Source organism: Pagrus major, chromosome 1, assembly GCF_040436345.1.
Source record: "Pagrus major chromosome 1, Pma_NU_1.0".
In the NCBI taxonomy this organism is placed as follows: Eukaryota; Metazoa; Chordata; class Actinopteri; order Spariformes; family Sparidae; genus Pagrus; species Pagrus major.
In genome coordinates, this window is record NC_133215.1 from 35,485,093 (window position 1) to 35,506,007 (window position 20,915).

The window sequence follows — 20,915 nt, forward strand, 5'->3', positions numbered from 1 at the left end:
AATTGAAACACTCTTGAGTCTTCATTTCCAAATGTGCTGTTTGTGTGATAGCATTTAGAAGAACATATACATTTAGGATATTTTGCATTTTGTAGGTTGTCTCAGTTGCAATAAATTTAAAGAAAAAAAGTTTTTTAGTGATAGATATTTGTCCAATGTAGCCCATTCTATTCAAATGACTTGTGTTACAAAGAAAGCCTTTAATCAGTCATTTCCTATCATTTCGTGGTGATCACACATCACATACTGTATACACACCTACACCACACTGCCGTACTCTCACCTACACAGCACGTTCACAGCACAGTCAGACCGTTTCTCGTAAATGATCAAAGTCTAAAAGCAGTCCAGACAAGATTTGATCAGTCATTATATAAACTTATAGAAGGGTCAAACTGCAGCACACAGATCCTGATGTGTTATGTGGAAAATAAGACGTTTGTGAATCTTCCTCTTGCTCACAGCAAATAGAGATCTGGGATGAGATCTGCATTTTCATCATGTACTTACACATACAAGTGAGAAAAAGGCAGGACAGAACTGCTAAACAAATGTTGGTCAGGGTTTTAAATTCATCCACTGGTTCTTGCATACCATGCTGCGAATGGCTCATGCCCATCCTACATTGAAGAAAGGACAAACCATACACCTCAGTCCATCCACTATACTCTGCTACTGCCAATCAGCTCACCTTACTACAAGGGGGGCCCAGGTGACATCATCAGTGACATCAGGACAACAGAAACTTATCACATCTTCTGTGGTGGACTGAAAACTCCTCTGTTGTAGGGAGCGCTCACTGAATCTGTAAAGATATAATCAGGGATTTTAACAACAAGCTCAACTATTTTCTCTTCTTTATATTCCAGTCTTTGTAGATCCATTTCATTTAGCAAGAAAATAGAAATAAACTTTTTTTCTGTGACTGGTTAAAAGTTATGTCTATTCCAAATCTGAATACATCCCTGCACATTGTCAAATAATTGCAGCAACACACACATAAAAACAGGCTGCAAAATAAAATAAAAAATGAGGTGCCATCCTGCTTCACACCGCTAATCAGTCTTTTATGTGTCTCTCGCTTATAATTTAGAGATACAGAATTGAATGCATACAGAGTAGCTTACTGATACAGTAAATTACTAACGCATTGATTATTTTTGCTGGTTTGGTAAAGAATTCCACAAAAAATGGTTTTATAGGTGAGATTTGAAAATCACAGACAGCAGATCAGGTGTTACTGTAATCAGTCACCTTGAGAACATTTATATTTTACTGAGGCAGTGGCTCCCTACATTATGTACATGTGACCCCTTAATAAATTACATATAAACCCCTCATCACAGAATCAGCCTGTCCTTATCATAGATACGTCAAAATGAAAGCAGCTTATTACGACCCATATGTACATTGTTAGACGGCAACATCTTGGGGCTGCAGTAATTATTACAGTGGGTCAGGTAAAGTAGTATAATGAATGCAAAGTCCGCTTAAGGAGGAGGACAGGGATGGATGGTCAGGTTAAACAAGCACAGGACTTCTTTAAGGAGACCGCTTAATGTTCAGTGTGAAACCAGAAGTCACTAGTGAGTCTGGGTAGGTACGTATGTAGCTACGTTAATTCTGTAATGGAAGTTACACAATTAACATAGTGATTTTAACCCAAACAATGTGAGGTCATCTTGGCTGTTATATATTGTATTTTGACCCAGCTATACATGATCAGCAGAATATTTGCCTGTTAACATTTTAGCCTAATTGTTACTGCACATCCATCATTTGCCATTCTAATGCGTTAAAACTCCTGAGAAGAGAGGGACCTGGGTGACTGTCACCAGCGGCAGCTTCCACCTCGTGAGAAAGACTGAGCAGAGTATTGGGGAGGAGGAGGAGGAGGTGAAAGTCTGCGGGGCTTTTGTCGTCTTTACGGCTCCGTAGAGAAGAGGTGGATGATGAGAGAAAACGAGAGTGACGGAGGTGATGGAGTGGAGCGCTGTGTGATGAGTCAGGAGCAGAAGATATTTCCCTCGTAACAGAAGCAGGAGATGATGTGTTTAAGATTCAGAGCAGAAAAATCTCCCTCATTCACTCTTCCTACATAAACAAGCTAGAACACAGTGAGTAGTACATTCTGGAAACATTGCATCAGAAATCTAGACTACAATAGGACTTTTCATTCATTTTAGGTGCACCCAAAGTGGCTGAAATGAAAACAACTCACTAACAGACGTCACCCAGCTGGAGAGGTTTCTGAAGGTTCAGCAGTCCCTGCAATCAGATTTGACTAGATATGATTGAATTAATTAAGTCAAGTATTTTTCTCAACTGGTCATATCATCCACCCACTGATTTTTCTTTATTAACTACAGCACATTAGAAAAAACAGACCAGTCACAGTTGTCGTAATGGGCCTTTGCTCCACAATATTAATAATGTGGACATCACCATTACAGAAGTGAGCAAGAGCAGGAGAAGTGTGAAATGTGTGATGAAGCTTTTGTCATGGACTGCAGTGCTCCTGCCTCTGTGCATGTGAGCACCTCAGTAAGCTTTTTATATAAAAGGTTGAAGATTGAAAACCTTTATTTCAAGAGCACCAGCCTAGCTGTATCTAACTAACATTAATGTTACTATACATTGTATATTAAATACTGTTCACACCGCATACATGTACCCAAATAGCCATACACTGCTTATTCTCACACAAATTCCACTAAAGCCCTCAACCAATACAAGACATCAATGTACCTCAAGACCAAAGAAGACCAAGAGGTCCTGACTGTCATGGACTGTCCTCCACAGTCACCTGACCTCAACCCCATTCAACATTTATGGGGGCAGGTAGACAAACTAAATACTGAGATATTCTGACATTCATGGACGTTTTTCAAAGATTCCACTTTTCACTCAAACTGTTAATCTGATAGTATCATTTATAATGAAAAAGATAATTTCACTAGTGACTAGCATCTCAGACGTTTTGACCCTACTGTATATATATGAAAAAAAAATTAGCTTTATCATATTAATATTTATTTTACAGGGTAAGCACAAAAAACAAATACAGTACATATGTGGAATATACAATACACACAATAACTAAATAAAAGGACTAATTAATAACAACAAATATATATAAGTTTAAATTCTTCAGCTTTTCAAAAATCCAAATCCAATCAGTTTTCATTCATATGGCCCAAAATCACCATCACATTGCCTCAGTGGGCTCTACAATCCTTACAGTGACAGACATCCTCTGACCTTAGACCCTCGATTCGAGTGACCAGTTTTGTCAGATGTTGTTACAGTGTTGTACACTTCACTAATAAATAATGCAATTTTCCTTCATTGTCTCTAATTTAATATTGTAAAATGTTGATTTCTCTGTTGTTGTTGTTGTTGTTGTTGTTGTTTTTCTTCTCAGGGATATTTTTTGTAAGTGGGACAAACTTATGTGCACATTCAGGTTTTGTTTGGAAATATAAGTAAAACACTGTATTATGTTATATGACATATAGAAGGTGCACTTAGTGATTTTTTTCTACATATATTATTAAAGATAATAAGAAAATATTGAAGTATACAACAGTGATGTCTTAATTTTGTAAATGGTAATAACTCATTCAAATAACATTGATCTGGAAATGAATAGCAAAAACAGCACAACTATTGAAAACATATTTTTTAAAACATGACACAATTTAAAATGAGCTTCAGTCATGACAAATATAATCAACCCTTTGAATACACTACCTGTGGTGCTGCATATGTAATATGTAAAACAAAACAAGCTCATCTACCGAGCCCCTCAGCAGCCTGCCGATGCTCCAGTCATTACTCACTCGTTACAAACAATTGTTGGTCACACAGCCTGTCAATTTGGGGGAATGTTTCATGTAGAATATTTCCATCTGAAGAATGGCTTGTCATATGAATGAAGCGCTGGAACACACAAGGTTGTAAAAATCGTCTTATTCCACACAGTCTGACACGTATCACATATCAGATACTATGTTAATCATTGTTGTTGCAGATCTTCACTGATACAAATCAATGATGTTTACACTGAAGAAAATCTCAATGTTTTCATTTGAATATTTTCTTTGATTTTGACAGCGTGGAATAATGTCATTACTCAATTTCAAAGTATGTAACATCTGAAAGGAGAAATGACAGGCTTTCTGTTACAGTTGAATTCACAAGTAATAAAATACACTTGATTCAACAAACCCAGGACCAGAATTAGAATCATAATTAGACTCAGGGGGTTTACTTTCTTTATTTATTTTTTCGGATCCCCATTAGCTGTGTCCTAAAGCACAGCTGCTCTTCCTGGGGTCCATACTTTAAAAAAAACTATACATCCATATAGAAAAACATGCATTTCAAACTTACAATAAACATCACATTCCACACAAATTTTCAATTTTCAAATCATTGCTCTATATACTACTGTGTGTTTAAGGAAATTAGTATTGGTATGTTTATGAAAAACATGTTTTAATTGACTGTATTGAAATGAAGGAGGTTTGGATTGTATAACCTTTAACTTTGGCAAGCAGAAGCACATCGGTCAGCCTATCTTCAGATACACGTTATTAATGTCAGCAAACGCTACATCTTTACATGGATCTGTGTAACTAACTTTACTTACAAGTATGTTTGGCAAACATTAAATCCTACACGGCACAATGTAGAGAAATTCTTTGGCACCTAGATCCAGAACAAGCTTAACAAGTAGATAAATATAATAAAGATGAATTTAACAGCAAATGTAAAAGAATCTTAAAATATAACATGTAGGTGCTAATTGCAAATGTAAAAGCTTTTTTTCTTTCTTTTTTTTAAAACTAGTAGTTGTATTAGTCTGGACCTCGGAAAATTATCTTTTGAATCCCAGTCTATATTATATACAACAACCATGACCATTTAGTTCCCTTCGAGTTGGCAATATACAACCAAGCTATCAACCAATTATTGCATGTGGCGTAAAGCGCATACCTCTGCCAGGGTGCCTGTCTCTTCATCAGAATCCACACCAAAAGTTAAGGGGCTTTATTCTGAGCCGAGCCCTGTCCCCCATTACAGTTTTGTTGAAGTCTCTTCAGTAATTTTTGTGTCAGACTACAACCACAGTAGTTACAGGTTACCTCCTTTGTGAACATAGTCATTTTTGGACTTTTTTATACTGCAAAAAAAGTCTCACTGGACCAAATTAGGACCTGGAGCACCAAGTTCTAATCTTAATTACTACTAACATGTAGTAAGAGAGTAAATGTATTTAATGAAGAGTTTGGTGTAGTAAAACGTGCAGTGCTACATTTATGACTCAGTACGATTGTTTGATCTGTAAACTCCCTCAAACAGGTCTTGAGTCCAACACGCGTGTTGCTTTTCCTCCCGCGGCCTTTCCTGTCCCATCGATGTACTCCTGCATTCAGTACTTAGCCAAGGCTCGTGACTAACAAACATGTTGAAAAAAGTGAATTTCGTCTAGAGTCATGTAACCCTTCCCTTAACCTCTTCCTCCTACCTCTTCCTCCTTCCTCCATTCTTATCATCATTTGTTATTTTCCCCTCCCCTCTCTGCCTCTCTTCACCCAGCTTGCTTTGAAGGGAGGAAATCTGCACTTTTGCACAAGCAGCAGCAGCAGCAGCAGGCCGGGGATGAAGTGATTCACTGTATGGAGAGAGAGAGAGAGAGAGAGAGAGAGAGAGAGAGAGAGAGAGAGAGGAGAGAGAGAGGTTGAGTAGCTTTACACCTCTGCACCGTTTCCTTTCTCATCAGTTTTTCTGTTGTTGGCGTCTTGATCTGATTTGTGTCGTCTGTTCTCCTCCTATCTGACTGTCTGTCTGTCTGTCTGCTTCCTCCACCTGTTCTTCATTGTTACTGTGATGGATCTCAGGACTGTTGTGACCATCTCAAGTCTTCTACTCATGGCTACTGGTAAGTGCACATTGTCTTTGGGTCATGTACTGTAGAATATTAAAGAACAGGAGAGCCAGGCAAATAAAGTGGTTTGCTATGATGGCATCATTAGGCCACTGAGATACTGGGACATTCCCAGGTCCGAACTGAAAAGTCTACCATATTAAAGTGTGACAACTAGAGGCATCAGGCTAAAACTAAGACAAAGACGTCACCACAGTGTATGTAAAAATGTACAGAATATTACACAACAAATGCAGAACAATAGACTGTTGAGTCACATGAAGAACTTTACATTTTGAACTGAGCTCTTTCCTAGATAGTCAAGTTGTGTCAACACGGCAGCAGCTTTAATCTGTTTTGCCGGGTCACCAGGTTATGCCAAATTCTTGACGAATGGCCAGTTCTGGGTGCCAACACTAGTCTGAAGTTAGCCTGAGTGCTGCTAGCTAAAGTTGGCCTATATGTTGAGTACAACATGTTGTATAATGTTAGACATATGTGGCCCTCGGTTCAACAGACCAATTTCCTGTTTGGTTGTAAAATCACCTGCAGAGTTGGCCTACATCTATAAGATGGGTTTGATTCCCATAACACTCGATTCCAGAAACACAGTAGATTCAGCAACAATTTAGGGAGCTGAAGTATGCTGTTCACTGTAAAAAATATACAAAGAGCTGTTTCATGAGTTAACTTCGCCACATTCGATCATAAGTCAACCTAGCATACATGCTAATAATGGCACAGCAGTATCACTTCCAGTCCTCACTTTATCATTTCAAACTACATCATGCACTTCATGAGGTCAGCTTGTCTCTCTGGTGTTGAGTATGTTCTTACCTCAGACGTTCAGAGGCCTCTTGATCTGGTTCAACAAGGAAACCTCTGACTTGACTTAGTAGAATTTTGAGGTATTTGTACTTTACTTGAATATTTCCATTTTCTGCTACTTTATACTTCCACTCCAAATATTGTACTTTTAACTCCACTACATTTATTTGATAACTTTAGTTACTAATTACTTTACAGATAGCTTCAAAGTAGCACATTTTTAAATTAATGTATTCAAATTGGAATCAGAAAAACACTGATTCCAATAATCAGAAAAATGCTGAATATTCAATCTGATAATCGGTCAGGCCGATAATCAATAAACCTACAACATACATATCAGCAGTCACCAGGTGGGACTGATAACATGCTCCATTGGGGTATTCTTGTACCAGTGCCCCGTTGTGTATGGTGTTACACTGACATGACTGACTAGCTCAAGTGTCACGGTGTATGCTAATGACACCTGTGCTTTGCCTATTTGGACAGTCAGATTCTCTGCTGTGACACCCAGTAAAACATAAACAATCCTGAAAGCATGGATTACTCGTTTGCACGTAGTAAGAAAATTAAACTCTTTTTTTCAAAAAAAAAAACAGCTTCCAGGCTTTCTAGATTAAGCATTATATTTCCATACCTTTTAGTAAAGCCTTCAGACTGCAATAAGCCTTGCATGAAAAACTGCAGGTGAATCGATGATTTCAATGAGAACACTGTGTTGGCACAGTGAGGGCCACAATGCAGATGGCTCCAGCTAAACAAAACAAAGCAGGCCCTTGAGAAAGTTGCCCCTGGCTCTACTTTTGCTGCAGTGAGATGAACGATCTGATATGTTGCTCCAGGATCGTCATTGCTACTGATCAATTATTATTTTGTAACGTCACAGGTTTGTGAAAAAGACTGGAAAATTACGCACATGGGAGAATTTATCCTTTCTAACACGTGGTTAACATTGTGAAAGGGTCTCTTAAATAGTAACCGAGCTCAACAGTATAATAACATATAGTAACAGTCCTACTCTTTGCTGTTTTGTAAGTATAAAGGATGGTCATGGAGCAACACTAATTATGATGTCCTAGGAACAACACCAGCACGATCTCAGATATACCACTGCGTAATACAGTGTCATCCTTCAAGGCACTGCATGATGCATGAGGCACTGCATCAAATACAGCCAACCTTTCAGCTAGATGACTTTGTAACAACAGTAGATTATCATGACTTAGTATGACTGACTCAGAGGACACAATGATTGCGACCATTATAACTTCCTAAATATGTAAAATCCTGTCCATAATGTCATAAACCTCTGTGCAGTCTGGGTGACACTTCAAACTCATGGTTCTGTCACTATACTCAAACAAGCCCTCTTAAATCATATTTCATCATCTCACCGTTAACTATAACAAAAAAGTCCCAGCAATGCAGTTGTGTTTTTGTAATGCACAGCTGTTTTCTGTTTTAACACCCGGTAAGGGCCTCTTAACAGCTGCTACAAGTCGGCACTGAAAGCATTATAGTGGGACAGCTTTATGATTGTTGTAACACACAAAAAAACAGAGATGGTTCAATACTTGGTCGAACCGTAACAGTAATGATAAGATAGTAATTAGTAGATAAAGTAAGTCGACAATTCTTTACAAAGTCAATATTATTATTATTTTCAATATTATGAAAAAAAAACTTTAATGATTACATTTTTTGATCTTACAGCACAACTGTAAACTGAAACCAAACACTGGCTCTTGAACCAATAAGAGATATACAGATTACTGCGTGACAAGACTTAACCCACCATGACCAAATAGTATAATAGTATATACACATTTATATATAATATAATAATATATACACATTTTGTTACAGTTATTGTCATTATTAATCCTGGATAATCTGCCAGGGCAGTCAGATTTTTTCTTGTATAATGAGATCTGTTTTCAGAAATTGCTATTCCCTGAAATAAGAGAGAATAAGCTAGATTGCTAAATTAAAAGTATTGAAAACAATGGTGTCTTATTAAAGAGGGTCTATGAGGGTCAGAGAACCTGGCCTCCAGCTCGGTCACACGCTCCTAAAACAACTGTCAGTGTTTTTAGGTGGGAAGCTGGTGAGGGATCAAATCATTGTCACTTCACTCACATCTCCTCTTTTTTTGTTTTATTTATTTGATATTTTCATTTATTTGACAGCTTCATTTTGCATAAGAAAAATATGATAATGACAACACATATTTATACAGAAGAAGATAAGGGTCAATGTGAAAAATGTGAGTTTTTATCAAGTCAATATTCTGAGGTTTCTCAGAAATCTGACATTTATCTAGGCCTACAGAATTCTAAGATTAAAGTCAGAATTCAGGCTTTTTCCATAGTGGCCCTTTTCTTCGTCCGTCTGAGAAGTAGAAATAAAAAAATTAATTACATGTGTATGACAAAGGAATGATAATTATACCACATTATCCTCTGTATAAATAACAGTCTTTTAATAAAATTAATAAAATTTATATTTAAAATGAATATATTTTTACCCACTAACCCTGCAGATATCCACACATTATTATATGTGAAGTCATAGTCGAAGTCGGGGCTCCTGTAAAGACCAGGTTGGATCTGAAGTCTGGCAGTAGCATCACATTTGCTCATGTTCTGTACTTAAGTACAATTTTAAGGTCTTTTTACATTACCTTACTATTTTTCGTTATATGTACGTTCATTATACGTCCAATCCACAAGTAAAAAACAGTGCACTACATTTTTTGAAATACAGATTTTACACAAAACGTGATGAATTTGTAAAATATGATGCATATAATATTATGGTTATAATCTGAAGTGACTTGGTGTAAACAGTACGGCAGGATCTCCGACAGCTGACAAATTTTTATTGTTTCATAATCTTCTGCTGCATGATGAGTACTTTTATTTTTGGTACCTGATATTACTAATGTACTTTTACAATTTACAATTTCAAGCTAGAAGATAAATCTGCTTGATGGATAGTTTACTGAAGTAAAATGTCGTAGTAATTCTACCTCCACTGGTTACACGCTTCCTGTGAAGTTCCTGTTAGTGATTAATTCTTTCTATTGTTGTGTTGTAAATATAAAACTGAATTGTTGAATTGTTTATATCAAGCTAGTTTGGGTCATAAACTAAGTCTGTTTTACTTGTCACTTGTATTTTCTGGTGGCTCAACTTAGTAAAAGGCCATTTTATATATATATACTGTATATACGTATATATATTTACTTTATTTTAATTAAAAGGGGGCTGGCCCTTATTTAGAATAATGTCAAGTAAGAGTTTAGAATGACTTAAGGACATGAAATAAAAGAAAACAATTATTTAAAACAAGTTTATTTCATAAAAGATACAAGATACAAAACACTGTTCAATTAAAGGGACACTGTAATTTTGGAGAAGAAATTCAAATTAAGAATTTTAATATTTACAATAATATTGAGATAATAATACAAACTCATGAATTTGTTTTTTTTTTCCATGAGTGAATAAACAAGCTGTTCTCAGAGTAAAATAAGTTCCCAGAACACTGAAGAGAGGTGGCAGGGTCCGCCGCATATAAACAAAGTAAAACAGTATAAATTGTGTTGTCCATTAAGGTCAGTTTGTTTATTCACTTTATTCAGTCATGAAAACAAAGAGAGTTTGTTTATTTAGTTTGTTTAGGCAGAAAGAGTTCTTCTTTCTATCAGGTAAAAACAGACGCTGAATGGTTTATGATCATGAAATAAAATTCACGAAGTGGTAACAGAGTATACATTTTTAATTTGCTTTGTAAAGAGTTCCATGTAGTCGGAGTATAGAAAATAAAAGCAGATATTCCAAGGTACAAACTCTTACGACTTGTAGATAAAGAAATACATATGTCTATCACATCTCTCAGACAGAGAAGACCGTCCAAGTTATCCATACAAAGTGCAATGATGAGTGCTATCACAAATACTAAACATGAGAGCAGAAAACAGAAGGGCTTCAGAGTAAGGTAGAGGCATGCCTTTCAATCACATCATAATCCATAACAGAGTGAAACCTGAGACAGACTTTACTTATCACAATAACAGAGTTTTTCACTTGACACTAGCAAAGTTACTCGAAAGATTAATGCCTATTTGGTTTGTAGAGCATTTCATATTGCGTATACATATTCTGACTTCTCATAATATATTTATTTTTTCCAAAAAAGTGCAGAAAGCACAGTGAATGTATACAATCTCAAAGGAAGTACAGTAATGTAGTTTTTGTGCTTTACACTCCATACCAAATGAGGTGAGCTTGTTGAATTTTGTGCTGTGAGCAGTCTCATCTGCTGCTGAGAGCTTCACGTTATCCTTTAAGAAGGATCGACATGATCAGTACTGTGCTGCTGTAAGTTCCCTCCTCAAATGATAGACAGGGTGCAGTCTGATTAATGACCACTCTCAGAGTATATTAAATATATAATAGAGACACAAAGACAAAGAAACAGCTCGCTGACTTCATTGAGACAAAAACACAGACAACAAAAACAACAAACCTTTGTGTTTTCTAAAAGTTTTAATAGAACTTTTAAAACTTTGGTTGACCCTTATTGAAAAAAAAAACCATAATTTCACATTTGTCAGTAGTATCAGGCGACACAGACTGTTTCAGTTCTGTTTGCAGAGTCTTTAAATTCCACGCAGCTGAATCTTGTGCCGCCACCCCAACACAGCGGAGCTGAATCGAAACAGGTTTGTGGTGTTCAGAGCATCAAACGGTGACATTTGAAAATCCGACAGAGCTGTGACTGTAAGACAAAAGTTCCCGGTGAAAACTAAGTATCTTTGCATTTACAATATATGTAATGAGAAAATGTGTTTTTGTTTTTGTCTCGTGCTTTGCGTTTTTTAATTACAAAAATGATCATACGAGCAAAGCATATTACAGTTAAACCACGATTAGGTATTTAAAATGGATCAATGTTGCTCTGGTTCTCTATGAGAAGACCTTATGTGACATCATTATTTGGTTTGATGCAATTCGACTGAATGTGTTTTCTTCTTCTATTTTGTCATATTATTATATTTATTGTTAAGCAGTTGTGGTATGAAATAAGTATTATTAATGCTGTTTCTTTCCTATTAATTGTACTAATCATTCAATCAAAATGTTTGTATGTGTGGAATAATCATACCAATAAGATATCAATAATGCCGGCACAGTTTTCATACTATCTGTTAAATTTTTTTTTTGTTTGTTTGTTTGTTTTCATGGACTCGGTGCCTCCCCTCCAGGGATCACATACAGGGTACTGCAAGGATCAGTAGTTGGACCACGTCTCACTGCATGCTAGCATTAGGACACAACATTCGTCATTCTACCATGTCTTTTCCCTGGAGGCGATCAGTTACAGCCTACCATACTATGGAGCTGCTTAGTCATGCGCCAATTCTCTGTGTTGAACTCAAGTGACTCCGAGCGCCTGGGCGATTGTAACACCTTGTTAATCTGCTTGAACACATAAGTAATGTGCAGATTCTGCAGCCAGTTGGCAGAAGTTGGTAATCATAAATTCCCGGGTATCCTCCGCCAAGAAGCTAGTCTTGCTTGTATGGTGTCTGAATGGTGAAACACAGGGTCCAAAGTCCAAAATGACTCATTATTGTTTGTAAAGCTTCAGTGCTGTGAGCGTTGTTGACCTCTGTCTGTCTATCTGTCTGTCTCCTAGAGTCAGCCCAAGCAACACTTGGGCCCACCACCAACAATACTTCCCTCCCCACTCAGACCAAGAGCACCAGTGTGGTCTGCCACTGCCTCAGTACTGCTACACCAGCCACTGATACCCCCACCTTGAACCCTAGCAGCTCTTCACCTGCCCTGGGCCTCCTCACAATCAAATGGATGAGGGAATGTGAGGGAGACATTCACCTAAACCTCTCCCATCCCAGCTCCTCCTCACCTGTGTGTAACAATGACACAAAGAGCCGGAGTCTTTTGGGAAATGTGTGTCAGAACAAGAAAGGTTGTGAAGGCAAACCGAGCTGGAGGGAAAGCAAGACCAAGAAGAACGGCTCTTACTTCACAGAGAGTGGAGCAGTGGATAGGAGATTCTGTAAAACACTTAGGGTCCACTGCACAGGTTGGTCTACTGTCTGTGTGCTGCTGTTTGTCTGTGGATGTCAGTGAGAACGTAGTGCAGTGTGTAACCACAGGACCGTCTCGATGTTTTTTATGGGGGGGCACTGACTTGGCATGAAAATGACCACACACACACACACACACACACACACACACACACACACACACACACACACACACACACACACAGACACGTCAGAATAGCAGTCATTTACCATTACAGTGTCTTACAGTTCCTTATATTAATAGATTGTTTCAGCACCCACCACATGGAACAAGCTACAGACTTAATTAAACTTCAGAATATTAAACCACTGAACAGCTTTAAAACTATGGTGCAATCTATTGGGTCCAGGTTCTCTTTGTGTAAATGTTTTATCTGATTATTTGAGCGTGTTTTTTCTGTTAATTTGCTATCGTATCTCTGTGTTGCTGCCATTATTGGCCACATCTACCTTGTAAAAGAAGAACTGTGATCTCGGGGGGACTAACCTGGTTAAATATAACAACAATAATAATAATAATAACAATAATAATAGAAAACAAGGAATGTGTCTACAGGGCTGGTTTAGAGTGAAAGAAAGTCAACATTACCAGAATAACAGCCACAAGGGTGTGTGTGTGTGTGTGTGTGTGTGTGTGTGTCTGTGTGTGTGTGTGTGTGTGTGTGTGTGTGTGTGTGTGTGTCCAGAACTCCCAGATGTACAGGGGCAGCTGCAGGCCTACAAAGTGGTGTCAGCTCTGCTCTGCTTGGTGCTACTGGTCCTGTTACTGATCCGCTTTACCAGACCCACCGTCAAAGCCCTGCAGAAGAGATGTGAGTACACACACACACACACACACACACACACACACACATGTGCATACATGCACGTTTTCATCATCAGTATTTACTGACCTGAAAACTGATATTTCAAGATTAAGACTCGTCAGATTGCAGATTATAAAAAATACTGTTGTCTTAAATCCAAAGGATTCTGTCCCACTGACACAATAGAATGAATGGAATAGAATAAGATAGAATAGAATGGTCACTTAAAGCATCTGATGTAGTCTGTTCTGAAGACTTGTTGTGTGTACATCCTGTCTTTTGAACAGCTAACTGCAGTTTACAACACTCAACAGTGAAGCTGCTATGTGTGCGTGAGCACATGCACACACACATTGTACGTACTGTATGTGCATATGCAGACACGTTTTCAACATCAGTATTTACTGACCTCAAAACTCAGATAATTTCAGATTAAGACTTGTCAGATTGCAGATTATGTCCAAGAAAGACTGATGTCTTAAATCCAAAGGATTCTGTCCCACTGACACAATACAACAGTACAGAATAGAATAGAATAGAATAGAATAGAATAGAATAGAATAGAATAGAATAGAATAGAATAATCAGTGATACACTGGACAAAGAGCTGAGAAGAAGATCCAATAGTCAGTCAGGTCTGTAGAACATCATGTTCTACATCATTAGTCAGTACAAGCTCTTTGCCACACGTAGAGAACTACAATTACAAATGTTTTCCTGCTTAAAGCTCTGACTCAGTACGTGTAAGCTATTTTACTGAATTGCTGGTAAGTGTTTATTAATTTCTGCTGCATACTCATCCAGGTTTTGCTCTGAAAAAGTCCAGAAAATGTTTTTGTTCAAAAGCCTTCTGCAATTTTTTGCTTCCCACATAGTCAAAGGCAGAACATTACCTTTGACAATAAAAGCCCTGGACTTATACACTGTGTGACTGCTCACCAGGGGGAACTCAATAAAGTAGATTACATAAGCACCTATTTAAGCCAGAAAAACATGTATTACTTTGTTATAAACTGACTCTGAGAGACACGAGCAAGAATTCCAATGTACCTGTGCAAATGGCAATAAAATGTTATCTCAGTCTCAGCTCCTGTGCTTCATCAGGACTCTGCTGGTGTGGTTTGACAAGATGTGACAGACAGTGACCCAAGAGCTCTGCAACTGTCTTTAGATTCTGATTCAAATGTTGCTAATTTCTGATTGGTGCATGGAGGACTGTGACATCATCTTTTTCTAAACCGAGCACCACTCACAATAAAATTTTAAAAAAACAAAAACAGAAAATGTTGTGTGCTATAAACCCATCACCCAGAGTAAGGGACTCTGAAAAGTATTTTAGCATGTACCCTTACAGGTGTGAACCACAAAGATAGCTCTGTTTTGTCCAGCCCAGATAGATGAGAGGTCCATCTGAGGACCCTAACCATAACCTGTGTCTCTTTCTACGTCTAGTCTATAATTGAACGCACAGAAAAAATACTGTGAAATATTAATATCACTGAGGGGAGGTAGAAAATATTTCTTCCTATAAACTGAGTGAACTGAGCCTTACTTCAAAAAATGGCCAAGATACCATCCATAGGTATTATAGGTATTAAAGAGGTGCACATATTTACAGAGTCACTACAGCAGGATACACACAACACAAGGTGTTACTGTGATTCACAAAAACAGAGCCCTCTAGAGTTCAGTGCTAATGACTACAACTATCACAATGGGAGACAATCAGGCTGATAGTCTCTGATTCCTGAGTGTATACATGTTCAGTGGTTTGATTGCTATGTTGTTGGTTTTCAGTATCAGACAGGAGGCAGAATCGCTGGATTGGACCTACACAGAGTCACAGTGGTGAGTTACACACACACACACACACACACACACACACACACACACACACACACACACACACACACACACACACACACACACACACACACACACACACACACACTTTACACTACAGAGAGCTGCTGTACTGTTGACCGTTGATGTTGTACCTCTTCCTCTATGCCCTAGAGCTCATTGTTCTCCAAAAACACATCGATGAGCCGCATTGTTGAACAGGGTGACATGTACTTTTATTACAATGAGATCACACAGTTTAATTTATCTTGACTCAAAAATCTCACAATCATCTGCTGAAATAGTCCCCAACAAATGCACAATTTACTGCTGCTTGAGTGATGTTTGTTTTTTAACTACTATGATGAGCTTTTTTTGAAAATGATTTTTTTTTTAAAAATTACAACACATCCTCATTCATAATGACTGAATAGGTTGATTTCTAAAGTTAGATATATCCCTGTTCCCAAAACAACATAATTGTTTTGGCATACCAACAACAGGCGCACTGGACCTTTGTCGTATGCTTGCTGTTTGGTTAGGTTAATTGTAGTAGGCAGACTATACAACTGGCTAATGTTTATGCTCCACACTGGGATGACAACTCATTTTTCACAAGTTCTTATTCTCAGAGGGGATATGCATTGTCCTAATCACCTACCCTAGACAGTAGCTTGCCCAAAACCGTGGCCACATCCAAAGCAGCTCTTGCAATCCATTTATTTCTCACACAAATGGGATATATGATGCGTGGCACTTTCAGAATCCTACATCTAAAAGCTATTCCTTGTTCTCACCTGTTCACGGGACATACTCAGGCATTGATTCTTTCTTTTTGGATAAGAAGCTTCTTCCATTAATGAGTAAGTGTGAATATCAGGCAAAAGTCATCTCAGACCATGCCCCTTTATTGATGACCCTACATATACCAACTTCTCACACCAACTATCGTCCTTGGTATGTCAGTTCATTATGGCTCTCTGATGAAGGTTTTGTTAATTTTATCTCAACTGAAATAACTTCCATTCTTGAACAGACCCAGACTCCAGGAATGTCTCCCTCAATAGTGTGGGAATCAATGATGGCGTACCTCAGGGGACAAATTATATCATACAGTGCACAACTCAGAAACAAAACACAAGACTCGAACAATTAACAAATGATATTCTAAATCTAGATGCAACACTTGCTCTTGCCCCATCTAACGATTTATTTAAACAATGACCAGCTCTTCAAAATGAGTTTAACCTCTTATGAACCAGACATACTGAAAACCTCATAAATAAAACACAGAGTATGACATATGAATATGAATCAGCTCCATCAAAAAAACACAGATCGAACTATAGCTGAGATAATTGATGAATTGGGCGCTGGGCACATCACATCATTCAGAGCTTTATCAGTGTTTCTGCAAATTGTACTCAAAGTTGTATACCACGGAATCTCTTGGGTATGACTCACTGTTTGATTCTTTCTTTGGAAAATTAGATGCTCCCACAATTGATAATGATTTATTTGCTATCGCAGTTGAACAGTTAGCGATAGCGCTACGCGGTGAAGCCAGTATTAAAGGAATACAGAGGATTGATTCAGAGCATAAAGTATCCCTTTATGCTAATGACATGCTTTTATATTTATCAGACCCCTTAACTACCCTACCAAAAACATTAAGTCTACTAGAAGACTTTTACAAAAGAGTGAGATCATGCTGGTGAATACTGCTGAAGTGAAGTTGATTGCGTTAATTAATTCCCCCTTAAAGTAAGTACACACAAATTTAAGCAGTTAGGAATCTGGGTCACACATGACTTTAAAGCTAATTTCCCACCACTGCTTTTTCGCCAACAAGATTTGGAACATTGGAGCTTATCATTAGGAGGAAGAATCAATACAATCAAAATGAATGTGCTGTCCAAATTTGTATACATATTTCAATGTATTCATATCTTTTTAACAAAATTATTTGTTTTGTCAATGGACAAACTGATATCTGGATTCATTTGGAACAAGAAAAAACCTTGGGCTGCTAACATAATGATTATGTTATATTGGAAGGAGTTTCCATCCCATGACACTGGCCCCAAATGGTAACAATTGGAAAACGTATCCTATGGCCCCACTTCCTTATAAGCTCTGCTTTGCTCAAAACTCCTCGTCTGAACCTATATCCATGTATACTCCAAATCCGATTGTGAAACATTCCTTTAAAATCTGGACACAGTTCAGACGATTCTTTTCACTCAATGACTTTTCAATTTATGCTCCTATAGTGAGAAAGAACCTATTTACACCATCAATTATAGATGGAGCTTTTGATGTTTGGGTTAGAAGAGGGGTGACCACAATAAAAGATCTATTTTTTTTTTTTCTTTTTGCAACTCTGTAGTTTTATATCCGCATCCTCCACCTATTTAACTAACCCTAACCCATTTTGAAACCTAATCCATGTTCCAAAGAGTATTGGGATAGTTTATTCCTTACTAATCTCATTTGGAACCCTTGACCTTGTTAAGGAATTAGTGGGAGGAAGATTTGGGGACACAGTTCCTTGATGACGTTTGGAAGAAAGCGTTAGATAGGATACATTCCTCTTCAATTTGCTTACGACATACAGTCGTCCAGTTAAAGGTTTTTCATTGTCTTAACTGGTCTAAAGTAAAGCTAGCTAAATTCACGCCTAATGTCGGTCCTATGTGTGATCGATGTAGGCAAGCACCAGCCACCCTTTCATATATGTTTTGGTTTTGCCCAAAACTCAATGGTTTCTGGCAATCAACATTTAAAACCTTTTCAGATGTCTTGGAAGTATCCATAGAGCCCTCTGCTACTACTGCAATATTTTCAGTAGCTCCACAAGGTACACATCTTAGTTGCCAGGCAAAAAATATGATAGCTTTTGCATCTCTATTAGCTAAACGACTTATACTGCTTAAATGGAAGGAAACATTTTCTCCAACCTTTAAGCTATAGATTAAATACCTTATACATCATTTGACGTTGGAGAAAATTTGCTATTCTACAAGGGGCCGTACTCAGGGATGCTTTTCTTTTTTAACCTGACAATCCCTCCCCGACCTCCTCATGCAGACTTTGTTGCTCTTTAAACTACTCGCCTGACTTAAACCTGTGCTGCTGTAATAATTACTACAACCACGAGAGGTCTCTGCCTAAAAAGAAATGTAATTTCAGGTTGTAATAACCTGCCTTCACAGTCGACCTGGATGGTGGTTTTTCAATAAGAAACTAGTTTATTTACGTCTTGAAGGAACTATTGGGCCTGAAGCTGAGGGCAGTTGGAGACACACACACATTGAGTCTGAACCATTGATGATTAATTAGAGCTGGATTTTTGCCTGGGAACTCACAGGCAGGGCCAGCAGGGGGAACTCAACTGCGCATCGTCAGTGGGCTGCATAATCGATTTTGAACCCTGTCAGGCCAGGCTAGCAATTCTCAATGGACTGAAGGTGGCCATCTTTGGGTTCAGAATCCACATCCATAATACATCCATATACATTAAGAACAATATCCGTAGAATGACACCAGATTTATCCTTTTAATGTTTGTCTCCCATCTGTTTATGTCTCTGTCTCAGTGTCTTACCATCGAGGGAAAACTGCAGTTAAAAACAATGATGGAGAGAAGAGACACTCCTACCCTGGTAACACACACACACATACCATACACATGTAGAATGTTAAACCAACCACGCAGTTGGCTCAATGCTCCTCCAGCAGACATTCTATTGGTTTAAATCTGGACGCTTTTCCTGTGTGTTGTCAAATCAGCTCTAGAGCGACTGGCAGTCAATGACAGCAGAGAGCCTTCATCCAACAGGAACAGTGACTACAACTTCTGACACACCTCTTCTTCCATTACCATCATCATCATCATCATCATCGTCATCATCATCACCATCATCATCACCATCACCATCACCATCATCACCATCATCATCACCATCATCTATATGTGGGCTGAATATATTGTGTTTTCATATGTGACTATTTCAGGGTTGTATCTTTGTGAAGGAATATCACCCTGGTTTGTTGAGGAATTATTTACTAAGAAACTCACATAAGACCACATAAAAGTGATAATTCATCTCTTGATATACCTGCATTTGTTGTATCTGATACTAAAAAATTCTGAGGACCAATAGTCAGTATTAATAAGCATCAATGTACATTATCATATTTAAGCTCAATTTTGCATTCCTTTTTATAAACAAAACTTGAAAATGACACCAAAACAACTTAGACAGTATCATTCTGACTAAAGTAATGTTGAGATATTCTAATGGAACCTGGAATATTTTTTAGGGAAGCACATTTTATTTGTCATGGTATACTGCACTCTTACATTCTGGTTTAAGTCTTTAGCAATGGAGCTTCTTAAATAACAACCACTGGGCTCAGTGACAAAATGCAACATCTCAAAAAATCCTGAAGGTTGTTTTGAGCTCCATGCAGGTGACTATTTGATATATGGCCGTCTAGTTAGCTTATTTGCTAAGAAGTGCCAACAATTTGAATCAGACAGCTTTGGAGTTGTTGGAAGATGTATTTTTCCCTTTTAGCTAGGCTAGCAGCTTCCTCCTTCTTCTAGTCTTTGTGCTTAGCAGAGCTAAACGCATTCAGAACTCATCTATGTACTGGACATACAATAATAAAACTGACTAGTTTCCAAAATGTTGGAACATTCCTCAGTTTAATTTAATTCATGAAAAACAATGATTAAGTGACATCTGATTCACTGACATTGTAACATGAATAAATGAATAGTAGTGAATTTCTTTTGCTGACAGTTTGTAATTTTGGATTAATATTGTGAACTTTTTATTTTCAGGAGACTTTTTTCTAAGTTGTGTTTGACCTGATTTGTTGTTTCTGAAGGAGGGAAATGGAAAATGTTGCAGATTTTGGAGAACACAGAAAGACAGAGAGGAGGAAGAGGAGGAGAGAGTGAGAGATGAAGGTGGTTACTAAGTGCAGATATGTGGTTTCCTCTGCCGTTGACACCAACTTCCTGTTTGTGTTATTTCTGTCATAACCTCTATATCTTTCCCCCTCTCCCCAGTCTCCTCTATCTTTCTCTTCCTTGTTGTTTCTTCCAGTCTCTCCTCTTTCTTTTCAATCTTCTCTTGTCTTTCCTTTCCTACTTCTGTTCTTTTCTTCCTCCCACTTTCTCTCTTTGTTCTCCTTCAGAGTCAGACTTGTGGTTCATTGTTCATTTATCTGTTCATCATCACACAACATAATCTAATCAATTTGATTCTAATTTTAATTAACAAACATAATAAAAATTGTATATCCTACCTTTTACTATCATACCCATACCAGTGGCTGACCAGTGTTTACTTACAGTGTTAACTTGGCATCGT

General features: G+C 37.7%; 1 protein-coding gene across 1 annotated transcript; it reads left to right on the forward strand.

The window, feature by feature from the left end:
• The first annotated feature begins 5,901 nt into the window (after positions 1–5,901).
• LOC141004373 (uncharacterized) lies at positions 5,902–20,217 on the forward strand. The gene is made up of 6 exons (XM_073475824.1): positions 5,902–5,947; positions 12,467–12,877; positions 13,568–13,693; positions 15,485–15,535; positions 19,128–19,193; positions 19,321–20,217. Exons 1-6 carry the CDS (start codon positions 5,938–5,940, stop codon positions 19,389–19,391), a joined length of 735 nt encoding a protein of 244 aa, XP_073331925.1. The 5' UTR covers positions 5,902–5,937; the 3' UTR covers positions 19,392–20,217.
• The last annotated feature ends 698 nt before the right edge of the window (positions 20,218–20,915 follow it).